Source organism: Palaemon carinicauda, chromosome 15, assembly GCF_036898095.1.
Source record: "Palaemon carinicauda isolate YSFRI2023 chromosome 15, ASM3689809v2, whole genome shotgun sequence".
NCBI lineage: Eukaryota > Metazoa > Arthropoda > Malacostraca > Decapoda > Palaemonidae > Palaemon > Palaemon carinicauda.
This window is the reverse complement of record NC_090739.1, coordinates 77438516-77452472: the sequence shown is the minus strand read 5'-3', so window position 1 is coordinate 77452472 and position 13957 is coordinate 77438516. Positions and strand designations below refer to the sequence as shown.

Below are 13957 nucleotides of genomic sequence, written 5' to 3'. Positions count from 1 at the left end.
TATATATATATATATATATACTGTATATATATATTTGTATATATCTCCTTTATACTGTTTATGCAATCTTGTTATTGGATATAATCTTTCCCAGCACAAGGACATCCATAAATATACATGGACTTCTCCATGTGGTAATTTCAAAAATCAAATAGATCACTTGGCCATTAATAAAGAAAGAAGGAGAACTCTGAAAAATATAAGAAGCTATAGAAGTGCAGATATTGGTAGTGATCACCAGCTACTCATTGTCACACTGAAATTAAGGTCAAAGCACCCAACATAATTATAAATAGAATGCTTAGGTTTGATACAGCTTAGGTTCTAGAAGGGGAGCACAGAGAAAGCCTTGCAATTGAATATAGGAATCGATTTGCAGTCTTAGAGACTTTAAGAGACGAAGAGCAGATAATTAATGAAGAATGGTTTGATATTAAGAACATATATCAGTCAGTTAGTACTGAAGTTTAGGGACATTCAGTTACAAGTAGAAAATGAGGGATGATAATTTGGGATACTATAAAATGGAGACAAAGACAAAAATTGATTGTTGAAAGTTTTCAAGAAAGTAATGGAAGTGCAAGCTAAGTATTCCAGTATTGATAGCAAACTCAAAAGGAAAGCCAGGAAGAACTGGAGAGAATATTTAGACAGGAAAGCAGATGAGGCTGACAAAGCTTCAAAATGGACTGCTGCTCCAAAACGTACCCCGGTCCCAAAACGGATCCTGGCTCCCAAAAAACAATAACACCACAAAATAAGTTAGCAGTTTGATTGTAATCCAGCTATTATACAGTACTCATTCATCCCTTATTAGTATTTCAATTAACCTTATCAGAAATTCATTTGCTATTAGTTCTGTTGAATGTTTACTACTATAAAAAATCTCAAAAGATCATTAGAGTCTGTTATCAGTCTTTGCCAGGCTATGTTTTCCCACCCTTCCACCATCTTGGATGAGTTATGAGTTCTTTGGTGTTTTACACACTTAACATTTTTTTCAGGTGTTTGGATTAATTTTACTCTTTTTGGGTATTCAGTAATTTTTTTTCTCTATTGTTATTTTAGTTTAAAGTTGTCTGTATTTACATTTATGTGCATTGTACAGTATAGTGACTCATATTTTGCCTAGTATTGTCTTCATTTGACTGCTATAATAGATACTTATTCAGTGGCTGACAGCTATGATTAACTTATTATTATGGGTGCTTTGTTTATAAGCATTTATATTCTTACATTCCTTTCAATAAAATTTGTAAAACAAGGGATAGTTACTATATTTAAATTTCTATGGCTTTTGTATATTTTTAAACTTTTGTAAATAATTCTTTTTCATCACAGAGTCAGATGTTTCACATTTCTATATGAATTATGATAAGTTTTTCACTTTTAATGAAAATATTTTTATTTTCAGCCCACAGTTCTTCCCTAATCCTCAAGATGGGTCATTGTATCGATACACTCTGGGTCGTAGTAGAGATCCTCTCAAAAAGTTGCCTTTTACGATTCCACAGCTTGTAGCGAACTCTCCATGTCGATCAAGTGATGGAATATTTTATTTAGGTAAGTGAAAATCTATTCTGTATTTTTCAAGAAAAAGAAAAGAAACATACTACAGGATGTCCTTTTTTTTTTTTAATGTGAGGTTGCATTTTTCTTAACTGTAAAAGGTCACTGCTTAGCCTTTATCAAAGTCTTTCAACTGAAGGGCATAGCCTTTTCCTCTTGTGAGAGTTGCCTCTGCTCATGAGAAGCTTTGAGTAGTTTTACCCACCCTATGACCTCGTATCCCCTAAATGGAACAGGAACCATGTTCTCAGATCTCTTGCGCATACAGAGATCTAACTTTTAAAACTGTTTATTTGCTAGTCTTAGTATCAGCTAGGTAAGTAGGCAAGGTGCATGGTCTTTCTTACTTACTCAGTCAGGGTTTGAAGGAGTCCTCCTTTAGTATTATTCCTGAATTTGTGACCAAAAATTGAACTTGCCAGCCCATGAAGCCAATATATAGGTGTTGAAGGACATGGTCTCTTTCTGGCTGTGTGGCTGATCAAATGAAGATATGCCACAACTGAGTACAGTACTGTATATTAAAAAAGATTAATGCTGTAGATTGATAAGTTGAATATGATTGAAGATGATAAGAGTAGTAGTATTTTGTGGCAGCTAAGATGTTTAGTGGAAATAGAGGCTAAAATCCAGTTTCAGAAATCTTGACCTCACTACTTATGAATTTTACTTTGGTTATTATAAAACTACCTAATTTCTAGTGTTATGAGACACTACAAGTGGTAAGATGCATCCTATACAGTATTTAGCTAAGGAATTTAAGAAAAAAAAGAGATGGAGGATTTTACAACCTATCATGCAGCAATTCCTAGTCGCTGTTTCTACTGTGTGATTTTTCATCTGGCACAGTAAATTTTCATATTTTGGGTTTATTATTAAATGTAATCATCATCATCATCTACGCCTTTTGACGCAAAGAGCCTTGGTTAGATTTTGCCAGTTGTCTCCATCTTAAGCTTTTACTTTAATACTTCTCCATTTATCATCTCCTTCTTCGCGCTTCATAGTCCTCAGCCTTGTAGGCCTGGGTCTTCCGTCTTGTCTAGTGCCTTGTGGAGCCCAACTGAACATTTGGTGATCTAATCTCTCTTGGGGAGTGCAAAGAGCATGCCCAAACCATCCCCATCTACCACTCATCATGATCTCATCAACACATGGCACTCCAGTAATCTCTTAAAGTTTCATTTCTAATCCTGTCCTGCCATTTAACTCCCAATATCTTTCTGAGGGCTTTGTTCTCAAATCTACTAAATCTATTGGAAATTGTTTCATTGTCATACCATGACTCATGTCCATAGAGTAACACCAATCTCACTAAACTGAGATAAAGTCTGATTTTTATATGTAATTTCAGGCAATTTGATTTCCAGATTTTACTTAACCTAGCCATTGCCTGATTTGCTCTTTTTAATCTTTCACTAATCTCTAATTCTAATGATCCTGTATTGGAGATCATAGTTCCTAAATACTTGAATGATGCTACCTCATTAATCCTTTCTTCTTCCAATGATATTTCATCTTCCATTGCATACTCCGTTCTCATCATCTGTCTTTCTTCTATTTATCTTGAGCCCAACCTCGTGTGATATTTCATGCATTCTGCTAAGCAAGCATTGCAAATTGAAATTTACCCATTGAATTTAATTGCCTGCTTTTTTGCAATTAGATTTAATAGGTAAATATTAATTAGCTGTACACCTGTTAGCATAATTTTGTTAAATATATAAAAAACCACTAAACCAGTCGTAGTTGCTACCATCGTAACAATGTTTTCAAGTGTTTGTTTACATGAAAGCAGTGTTGCTAAATGCTCCTGATCAAATTTTGGTTAAGAAGTAGGATTCCAGTAATATTTCCCAAATTCCACATGTATGAATTTTCATACAAAATTAGTTATTGATCAAATACAGAATTCTCTAGAAATTTCACAAGGTGGAATGTTTTTTCTATTAGAGTGACTTTAGGTCTAGTTAGTTTTAACGCTAACTTAGTAACATGGCACTCAGCTTTCTGTGAGGTGTTTTTTCAAGTTTCTGTTCAGCAACAACTATCAGTATTTTGGAATCCAAGCAACAAAGTCATTACCAAAATATTGCTTTATTATGAAATATCAATAAAATATGAGAAAATAGGTAAATACTGTGTAAACAACTGCTTGGATACTATTAGTTGGATGTTTGCATGTAGATGGTGTTGGTGAGTCATCAGCTGTTCACTAAAAAAAAAGGATATCTTGTTACCTTAATTTATTAAAGAAAGTGTATTCAAAATAAATTTATTCATTACATATGAATGATAAATGTAGTCTTATATTTTATGTCTGGTGAGTGTTTTTGTCATTAATGGTGTGTTTGAGGGTTGTCAAACTGCCTTATACAACTTTATCTTAGTGTTAAGATGCAGGGTGATTTTGGGGGCATTTTCGCGGGAAAAAAAAGTGTCTTATGACACGGCAAATGCTGTATTTCTTAAGAAAAACATACATTTTGTTCCTAGATTAAGGGGAGCGTTTGAATTATTTTTTTTTTTCTCTTAACTCCATTTTTTTTTTTTCATGAATTGCTCTCTTTTTTTTTTTGTATGAATCAGTCAGAATTTTGGGGCATGGGTTAGTTTATGTATAACAAAAGGGTCAGTAATCATATTTTGTTAGCCTTCCCCTCCTTTCACTTGTACCCCCACCCCCTAATAATGCTTTAAATAAACCCGCCATAACTGTTATAATCTAAAGGCTGAAATTTACATGATTATAGATATTATCTATAGTAATAAAGTAATAGAGGATATTTTTTCTTTAATAGTTATTTATCTATTTTACAAATATTTTTCAATTTTTTTAAAATCTTGGATCGATTTCATGGAAAATTTATCCCAAAATTGTTTTGGTGACAAAATGAAAGATAACTCTTTAGTCTAGTAGACAGTTTATTTAGCTTACATTTGCTTTTTGTTTTTATTGAGATAAGTGAAATCGTTACACCTGAATTTCCATTGGAAGGTCGATGTGTATAGTTTTGAGAAATTAACATCCAAAGTTTTTGGGTGATAGTCTTTGCTTGTCCAATTATTTGGTTTTGATTCTGCATTATGAGTATTTTATAACAATTTTTGTATGTTATATCATATTTGTCTTATCTGTAATTATTACATTATTAGTATTTCATTACATTTTATATGATTAGGCTCCTAGTCCCCTCTTTCCTCTCTCTACATGGTGACATTTCTTTCTACATTCATCTTCATTTTGTTGTTTCTTTCTTTTTCTTATGAAATGTAGAGGTTGCATACATTTTCTTGGTCTTAGCATTGTTTCTTCTGAACAAATATGTACCTGTATTTAAAGCGAAGATAAATAAAAAGAAATAGCTCTGCAAAATGAAAAGTCAAAACACGGAAGCGGTTGGAATGATATGTCTGTAAACCTCTATTTCCGAGCTGCTACTGGCAGTCAGTCGTATCATTCCTTCACTCATATAACTCTACACTATTGCTGAAACATACTGTAGTGTTGCCATATACTTCAATTAAATATTCTTCTTTGATAGTTAAATTGAAATCACTACTTATATCCTAAAGTTATCATTACATTATACAAATAATGCAATTCTCTCAATGATTTTAGGGTTATGTTTTTGGCTTATATCTACAAAACTATTGCAAATTTTTGAATAAAATTTTCTGAGAGTATAAACAAAAGGTGTACAAGTCCATATATGAAATATTTGAAAAATTTGTATCATTTAGTTTTTTCATAAAACGCTTCCCTTAAGTGAACTGTGATAGTATAATGCAAAATGATTAATAGAAGGAAGGCATAATTAAAAAAGCTGAAGTAACCGAAGTTAGTTGATTGGCTAAAATTCAATGCATATTATTATTATTATTATTATTATTATTATTATTATTATTAGCCAAGCTGCAACCCTAGTTGGAAAAGAAGGGTGCTACAACCCCTAAGACTCCAGCAGGGAAAGTAGCATAGATGTATAATGGAAAATATGCATTGAAAACTTTTACAAATTTAAATTTTTGTACATCATGGAAAAATGTAATAAATTAACTTTTGATTGATAGAATATTTTATTTTGTAACCTCATTCCATAAAAATAATTTTTGTTCCTAGGCGAAATAGAAACCATCGTCCTTTAAGTAAGTAATATTTTTTTCAGCGTGAGCTGGACACCCGTCGAATCGCTTAATAAGGCAGCTAAGCTACATGTGAGAGCAAGGGTGAGGAGCCCTGTCCCCCTCACCTGTTTAAAGTTCTTGTTACAGCTGAAAACTTACATTTTTGGCCACAATGAGTAAAGACGTACTGTTGGGCCCTTAATAAAATTTTCATTTTATTTTTCTTTCTAGTAGTGAATGCTGGCTTGCTGTTGATTGTTATGATTGGGAAATGAGAGTCATCTATGTAAGGAAGGATTTTACATCCAGTATTTTTTAAGTCAGCTGTAGATCCACACTCTCTATGTGCTTCTTGGTAAGGGCATGATTGTTCGCAATCATCCTTGTGTGTAGGTCATGGCCTCTTATGCAGTTTTAGGCATATGCTTGGAGGTGGAGGAAGAAAATTTTGCTTCTTCCTTCTATGCATTGAGTGTGTCTGCTACTACCACGCCTACACTTATTCTCCTGGTTTTGGCCCCAGGTATTAAGTATCGGGAGCAAGGGACCTTTGAAGCTACGCCAGCGGGGTTTTCAGGTTCTGGTGGCATGTAGGGTTCCCCCAGTGTTCACCACCCCCTTTCCCCAGTGACTTCACCCCAACCCTTATGCCTATGGGTCCAGGTCTTCCGCTCCCCTATAATTCTGCCTACATTTCCCTTATAACTGGATTCCCTAGTTTTGTGGTTCCTGTTTGAGCAACTTCTGTGGTGTCACCCTTGGTGGAACATGGTAGTCTTTGGCGTCTCAGTCTTCAACGTTTCTACTTGCAGAGCCTGAGGTGAGGCCTGGAAAGAGAAAAATATGTGTGGGTTCTTCCTTGATCTCCTCCTCCTTCCTCATCGTCCTCTTCGACTTTTATCTCTGTACGCACTTCTTTATCTAAGAAGAATTAGAGAAAGAAATCTAGTCTTCCGTAGTCACAAGGAAATGGCTCCTATTGAGACCACCTCTCTTAGGCCAGATTGACGGCACTTAATTGGTTCCCATCTTTGTGTTTTAGCCGCTGGGGCTGGTGCATGGGACTGGGGCCTTGATCCTGGTTCTGCGTCATAACCAACCTGATAGCCAGGCAGAGCAGGTGTTATGGTAGCTCATTTTGTCACTGTTCTGAATCTCGGGCCCCCTGGGTACAGTGCATGTTGCATGTGTCCCGGGACATGTCAACGCGTCGTGGCTGTGGTCCCCAGGGTACCCTAGTAGCTAGGTGTGACTGGTGTATGGCCCTGTTTTTAGGCTCCTTGGTGCCAATGCACGGGGCTGGTGCCTTGATTTCATGTCGTGTCCCTAGCTGCCCCCCCCCCCTGGGGTCATGGATCGGGTTTCCCGTATATCTCAGTAACCAGGTTGGGTAGCAGGAGTGTGTGGCCCATACACCTTTTGCCCCTTGGATGATGGAGGATCTTAGGCTTCTGATCTTGCTCCTCATAGGTTCAGAGCTTTGCCATTGCAAACAACTTCCAGGCTATCTTCTTCAGGAGCTGTACATCTCGTTATGCAAGTTGGGAGCGAGTGTCAGCTGGATGCGCTTTGAGATAATCATCAACTCGTCAGTCCTCTGATTAATGGCTTCTCAACGAGCTTATCCTATCAGACATTGCTTTTCTCAAGGATGCTTGTTGCTTCATCACTCATCCTTTTGTCCTCTAAGTCCGCTTCGCCATATCTTCCTTCTGCAAAGCAGGGCTCTTCAAGGCATTCTCCTCATCACAAGTGCATGTCTCCCTCATGCTCAGCTTCAAAGTGATCTTTTGACCCTAACGGTCGTTCTCCTCGTGATCATCATCGACGTTCCCCATTGGATCTCGCTAAGCATTCACCCGCAGAGCGATTTTTTGCAACTCCTCTGTGCCAGGTGCAAGGATCACCATTGCAATCGCTAGCAAACTTTAACGATATTCTTCAAGTGCTTTCCACCTAATTGTTGCAGGCGCTTGTCACCCAAGGAGGTAAGTCGGAGCAGAAGGTCTCGCTCTAACCCAGCTTCTACAGACAGGTCTTCAAAATCATGTTCTTGGCCACCAGAGCGATTGTTTGTAAGGCGTTCCAGACATCCTTTGGAGAATTAGCCCAGACTCGCTGTAAGGGACCAATTTCCAATGCACACGAGCCCTATTTCAGGTAAGCCCTCGCCCCAAGAGCCGTTTCCTTTGAAGGAGGAATCGCACCGGCTTCACTTTCAAGCAAGATTGGGAACTTCCAGGAAGGAGAATTGTTCTTCTCTCTCTCCTCAAAACTTAGTCCCCATCAGGCTGAGTTCTAGAAAGCATAGCAAGGACAGGAATCTTGTCACCGCTTCCCATAGAAGTGTCACCCACTACCAGACCCATATAGGTCACTGTCTACTGGGAGATCTCGTTAGAGAATAATTACCGTCTCCCCAGTCAAGTTTTCAGCGGAACATTCTCCTCCATCGAAGAAACAAAGGGCAGACATTCAGCCAGGTAAACGACCTTCGGACAATGTCCCTTTAGAAGATCTGAGAACAACCTTGAGCCATCTTTTACCCTTTGCAGTCAGCACCCGCCGAAAGGAGAATAATGATTGAGAGGTTTCTCAGCCTGTGGATCCAAGGCTCTCCTGTCAGCTCCAAATTGTAAGGATCCCAGTTCGGGAAGCAACAGTTGTGCCCTCTTCCTCCCATTGATCCAGGTAAGACAACTCAGATGAAGAGGACATTGATTTAGAATCTGAAGATTCTGAAGGAAAACTTCCACAAGCCAGCAGTGACAAGACCTTCAGAAGAAAAAGAAGAGGAAGGGGAGACTGACTCATTGTTCGTAAAGGTGCTACAATGCATACAGAAGGTTAACAGCCTTGAAAAGGTGGTAGCTTCTCCCCTGAAGGGCAGGAGGTCTGTCATGGGTGTTTTCTGTCATCCCTCTAGCAGTGTGAGATCCAGACTTAAGGCCCCCTGGTCAGTCTTAGTCAAGGAAGCCTTAGATAAGGTGGAGGCCCAAGTTCCTGCAGTATTTATGAGGCAAAGCATGCAGGTGGCTTTACCCCCCTCTCTTCCATTTGATCTTGCAGTAGCAATCTTGACATCAGGTTGCTCGTTGGAACGACTGTCGGCAGTTATAGTTTCCTTCTCAGTGGCAGAGGCTGTCTGGATTGGAACTCACAGCTATGGCTACCATGCAAACAGTCTCTTGGGTAGACCACTGATCGGGCACAGTCAGCTTGGTGGCCGACACAGAGCACCTTAATGACCCTAGCTAGAAAAAGGCCCTTAGGGACATCGTCCTGATAGGAGCTATGGTGTTGGAGTTTTTGATGCACCAGGCAGCTAACCGGTGCACCAGTTGGGTGCTCAAGTGTCGTGAGGCCGTGACTTCGAAAGTATCACCAGCGGATCGGTTGCCAAGAAGGGTTGGCTCTTTGTAAGTCTTTGTTCAAGGAACTATCTCTCTTCCCACCAGCAGAGGGAGAGTCTGCAGTGGAAAAAAGGAGACGCAGAACTCGATCTTACGTAGGCCGGTGTTCTTTCATCAACCCCAGACTTTGACATCAGGATAGGGTACAAGTACAGCAACGACTCAATTATCACAGTTCCAAAGACCAGCACAGAGAGGAGGAACTTGCCCGCAGAAGTCCATCCTCAAGACCCTGTTGGAACAACCTTTCCCCTCCTGTCAAAACCAGGTCACAGGAGAGGTAGGGGGAAAGGAAGAGGAAATTTTCTTTGTTAGGGAGGGATTTCCACCCACCTTAACACTAGTGAAGTGATGCCTGCAGGCCATTTGGAGGTGGTGGTGGTTCTACTGTGCTGAGAGATGGATGGTGGAGGTCCTTCAGTCCAGATACCTCCTCCCCTTCATCAGCTCTCCTCCTTCTATGTTCCTGCCCCTGCAACGTCATCATCTTATTGCCATGGGTCAACAGAAGATCTTGCTCTATTGGAGGAAGTGCAAAACATGTTGCAGAAGGGTACACTTCAGGAGGTCGACAAAAGGTTTCCAGGGTTCTTCAACCATTTCTTTCTTGTAAGGAAGGCGTCTGGAGGCTGGAGACCGTTCATCGACCTCTCAGCACTTGACAAGTTCATCTGACAAATACACATCAGGATGGAAACTGCAACTAAGGTCAGACAAGTGACACAGCCTCAGAGCTTCTTGGTTGCCCTGGATTTGAAATACTGTAAGCATACAGTACTTTCAAATCCAAATTTACCCCTCCTCCAGTAAGCACTGTACCTTTAAGTAGTGGTAATAGGGAAAGTTCTTCAGTTCAAAGTCCTATGCTTCAGCCTGTTAACAGCACTTTAAGTCTTCACAAAAATCTGAACTGGTATCCTAGTGAGTGTATGCCAGTTGGATTTGCCTGCTACACTTTCTGGATGATTAGCTGATCCTAGTGGGGTTGAGGGACAAACTTCTTCTCCTAGACAGAGTTCTCTCATTTTGTCAGGACCTGGGGATTGTGATAAATCGAAAGAACTCATGGAGGTTATCCAGCATCTCCTCTGAGAAAGGCTTTTCTCTAAAGACAGCATAGCAGAACGTCTGGATACTTCTGCAGATTTTCGGCAGCAGTCTACCAAGCCAAGTGAGCCGTCTTCTGTGGTTGGCGTTAGGGCAGGGGTTACCTCCCCTCTCTGAGCCTCTGTTCCCTTAATCACTGACTTTTTGTTCTACCTCCACTAGGAGAAACTGCTCCGTTTCAGCGGTAAAAAGCTATTGCTCGGTCATGAGCCAAGTCTTTAGACTAAAGGGAGAAGATATTTTTTTGAAGGAAATTTCAATGCTTATACAGGTATTGCTCGACTTACGACCGAGATAGGGACCGAGAGATGATTCGTAAGTCGAGTTGGCTGTATGTCGAACTAGAAAAGTGAAGTTTCCGTAGATTTATTTTGATACGTTATGATTCGGCAATCATCTGGATCATATTTTGTCAATATTTTCTTACTGTCTATCATTATTCCATTTTCTTGTTTCATAGGATATCATATGCTCTATAAATGCATTATTGTATTCTATTCATCAATTTTGGAAGCATTTTACAATCGAGTACTGAAAATTTTGTTTACCTTTGGTTATGATCAGCTGATCTGAAAGTGCCGCTACCTACCGTATCAAAATATGGCGTACATACGTATGGCATATTTTTTTATCATTTCTTAACTTATTAGAAATATCTTCATGATGAATATTACATCAACGCCAACATGTTACAGGAAATCAGTTTCCATACAGTTCGTCTAATCATTAGGTATAATGCGAAATCGTTGTAGCTCTTTCTCTGTGTGTGTGTGTGTGCTCGCTCTCGCAATCGCATACGGGTAGTTCATTTTTAAAGCTTCATACAGTATTGTAGTTCAATATTAAGCCTTTATATTTCATTAGACATTACTGTGTTTAATTGTGGTTTATTAAGGAACGTTTATATTTTATTTTTCAATTTCTTGAGCATATCAATAATCAACAAATACTTTTAATTTACTTTCGGTTGGCATCAGCTGATCTCAAGGTCACGCTGCCGTATTACTATTATGAGCACATATATATAGTGCGAATAACACTGATTTATATAGTTTTCTTGACATTCGAAATTTCTTCATAATGCATATTACATCAGCGCCAATATGTTATAGGGTATCACATTTTCCATACAGTTCATTTATAGACCTTATTATTAGCTATAAAAGGAATACGCTTTCTCTCTCTCTCTCTCTCTCTCTCTCTCTCTCTCTCTCTCTCTCTCTCTCTCTCTGTATTTTGTTTTTAATTCAGTTGTATCTTGATATTTTTTTTTTGAAAATTATTAAAAAATTCTATATATCATTATTCGATGTTTCGATTATGGGAATAGTAACGCATCGGAAGGAAATCACTTTATTTGCCTCTCGCCCTCCGCCAGAAATATGACGTCATCAGACTTTTTTTCTTAAATTTACGGTAAGTTGTACTAATCTTATAACTAATGATACAGACCACTAAAACACTTGATATCATTACTGGGTGTTTCGATGATGGGATTGCTGTAATAAGATTATTCGGTAACAATGAAAGGAAATCATTCGATTTGTCAGCGCGCTTCCGCCAGATACATGACGTCACAAGTCACGTGACGTACAGTAATCTCTACGAAGAATGACTTGCAAAATATGTAAATTAATTTTCTTTGTTTCTCGCAAGAAATGAAAAGAAAATACTAACTCAACAAACAAAATTATTTTATTTTTATAATGTAAAAGGAAATGTATTATTTTCAAGAAAATATTTGCCCTAAAAGTATATTTTCTTTAGATAAACATCGATCCATTATCAGAGATTAAAAAAGTAGCGTACAGTCAAATTTACGCTACGTAGTACTCATGACAACCGATACAGACCCTCAAAATACTTTGTATCGTTATTTAATATTTCGATAATGGAAATACTAATTTTAATCGGTAGCCTATTGGAAGGAATTCTCTGTATTGCCCGGAAGCTTTCCGCCGGTGATGTGACGTCACCAGACATAATATGAACTCGACAGATATTAAAACTTTTCTTAATGTATTTTTAACTGAAAATAAATACTGAATATTAAAAATAAAAGAAAATTATAATTTACCAAGATAAATCAGTTTATATGTATACAAGAAAATAGATTATTTTCAAGGAAATATTCGTCCTATTTCCGATAAACTTGTGACGTCATCACCCTGAAAAAATGGTCGTAAAGTCGAATAGTCGTATGTCGCATAGGTCGTAAGTCGAGCAATACCTGTACAGAGTTTCGAGCAGACCTGCCTTCCCCTTAAGGTGAGTCCACTGACGCGGGACATTGTGAAAGTGTTACGTTCTCTGAAGGGGGCACGTTATGAACTGTTGAGGTGAGCCTCGGACAGAGACCTAGCCCTGAAATCAGTTTTCCTGCTTGCTTTAGCCACAGCTGAATGGGTTAGGATGGTCTTTCATTCAACATCTCCCATTAAAAGGGGTGGAGGCAGGTCTTGCTCCCCTTCGTCCCTGATTTCATCGCTAAAACTCGTAACCCATCTATGCCTGATTCCAAATTTCCATCATTTCAGATTATGAGCCATAGGGATATAACTGATGATCCTGACCAGCTTTTACTGTGTCCTGTGAGTGCTCGGAGGTTCTATCTTAAGCAAAAGAGGACCATTAGACCTCGCCTGTAGCATCTCTTCATGATCAGGGGAAGATTGACGAAGAAGATTACTAAGAATGCAATCTCATTCTGGTTGAGGAGGTTATCTCTTGATCGCTCGCTTTGCCTTCCACCGAAGGCAAACAAGTAAAAACGATGTGAAAGATATTAGTACATCTCTAGCTTTTAAAAGGAGTTTCTCTTTGATGCAGGTTCTTTAAGCAGGTGTGTGGAAGCGTCAGATGATGTTCACTGCTCACTACCAGCGGGGTGATGTGACCTGCATGTCCCTTGATACGTTCTCCTTAGGGCCTGTTGTAGCTGCTCAGCAAGGGGTATAGCTACCTCAGTTCTTCTCACAGGACCAGTAATTGCTAGTTGAGGGCTGAGGTTATGTATAAAATTGGAATGAAAGTAAAGAATAACTGGGGTTTTCTTCTCCTCCCTTGGAGTCGATCTCACAGTTAAGTAAGCCCTCTCAGCTTGTAGTTATTCTGTGCTCAAGCATGGGAGAATCTTTTCCCCACACTCCTTATGAAGGCAAGTGTGATATAACCGGCATCAGCAAACCCATTACTTTCTAGCTCAAGTACAACCCATTTAATGGTCAGGGCCATGAAACCCACTGATTCTCTTTCTGGGATTCATTGAGTGTAAGGAACATTTTTTCAAGATCCAAGATGCTTGAGTTTCAAGTTCCCCGGTTAAGTTTCCAGCCAGTTGGAACGAGGACTTCCTTCTGCTTAAGGATGAGTCTCCTAGGTAAAGAATGATGATTTGTATCATGTAGGAACAAATCACAGATTTTTTAAAGTAATTTGTATTTTTCCTAACTACTGTATTCAAACCTGAGTCTTTTTCTCAAATTTTCCCGCCATCACCAGCCCCCGAGAAGGTCCCAGGCTTCCATCTGACTGAGTTGTCAGTGAGCTGGTGAGGGGCTGGTGGCCTCCATGCTATTGATAGGTAACTACTTTTTGGTTGTTTACACCTCGTTATAATTTTAACAGCCATGTTCCAGCTTCACTGCTATTTATTCTCCTATGAAAAAATACAAATTGCTTTAAAAAATTTGTGATGTTATAAATCACCAGAGTAATGTTAAAATTTTATAAATTGCCAA

The 13957-nt window shown here is 38.7% G+C and overlaps 1 protein-coding gene across 2 annotated transcripts in view; it reads left to right on the top strand.

The window, feature by feature from the left end:
* Window positions 1–13957, top strand: part of Ire1 (serine/threonine-protein kinase/endoribonuclease Ire1) — a 388825-nt gene that overhangs the window by 131739 nt on the left and 243129 nt on the right. For both annotated transcript variants that reach the window (XM_068388550.1, XM_068388551.1), the window contains exon 4: window positions 1415–1563. In XM_068388550.1, coding sequence (XP_068244651.1) covers window positions 1415–1563 — 149 coding nt within the window. The remainder of the gene's footprint in view (window positions 1–1414; window positions 1564–13957) is intronic.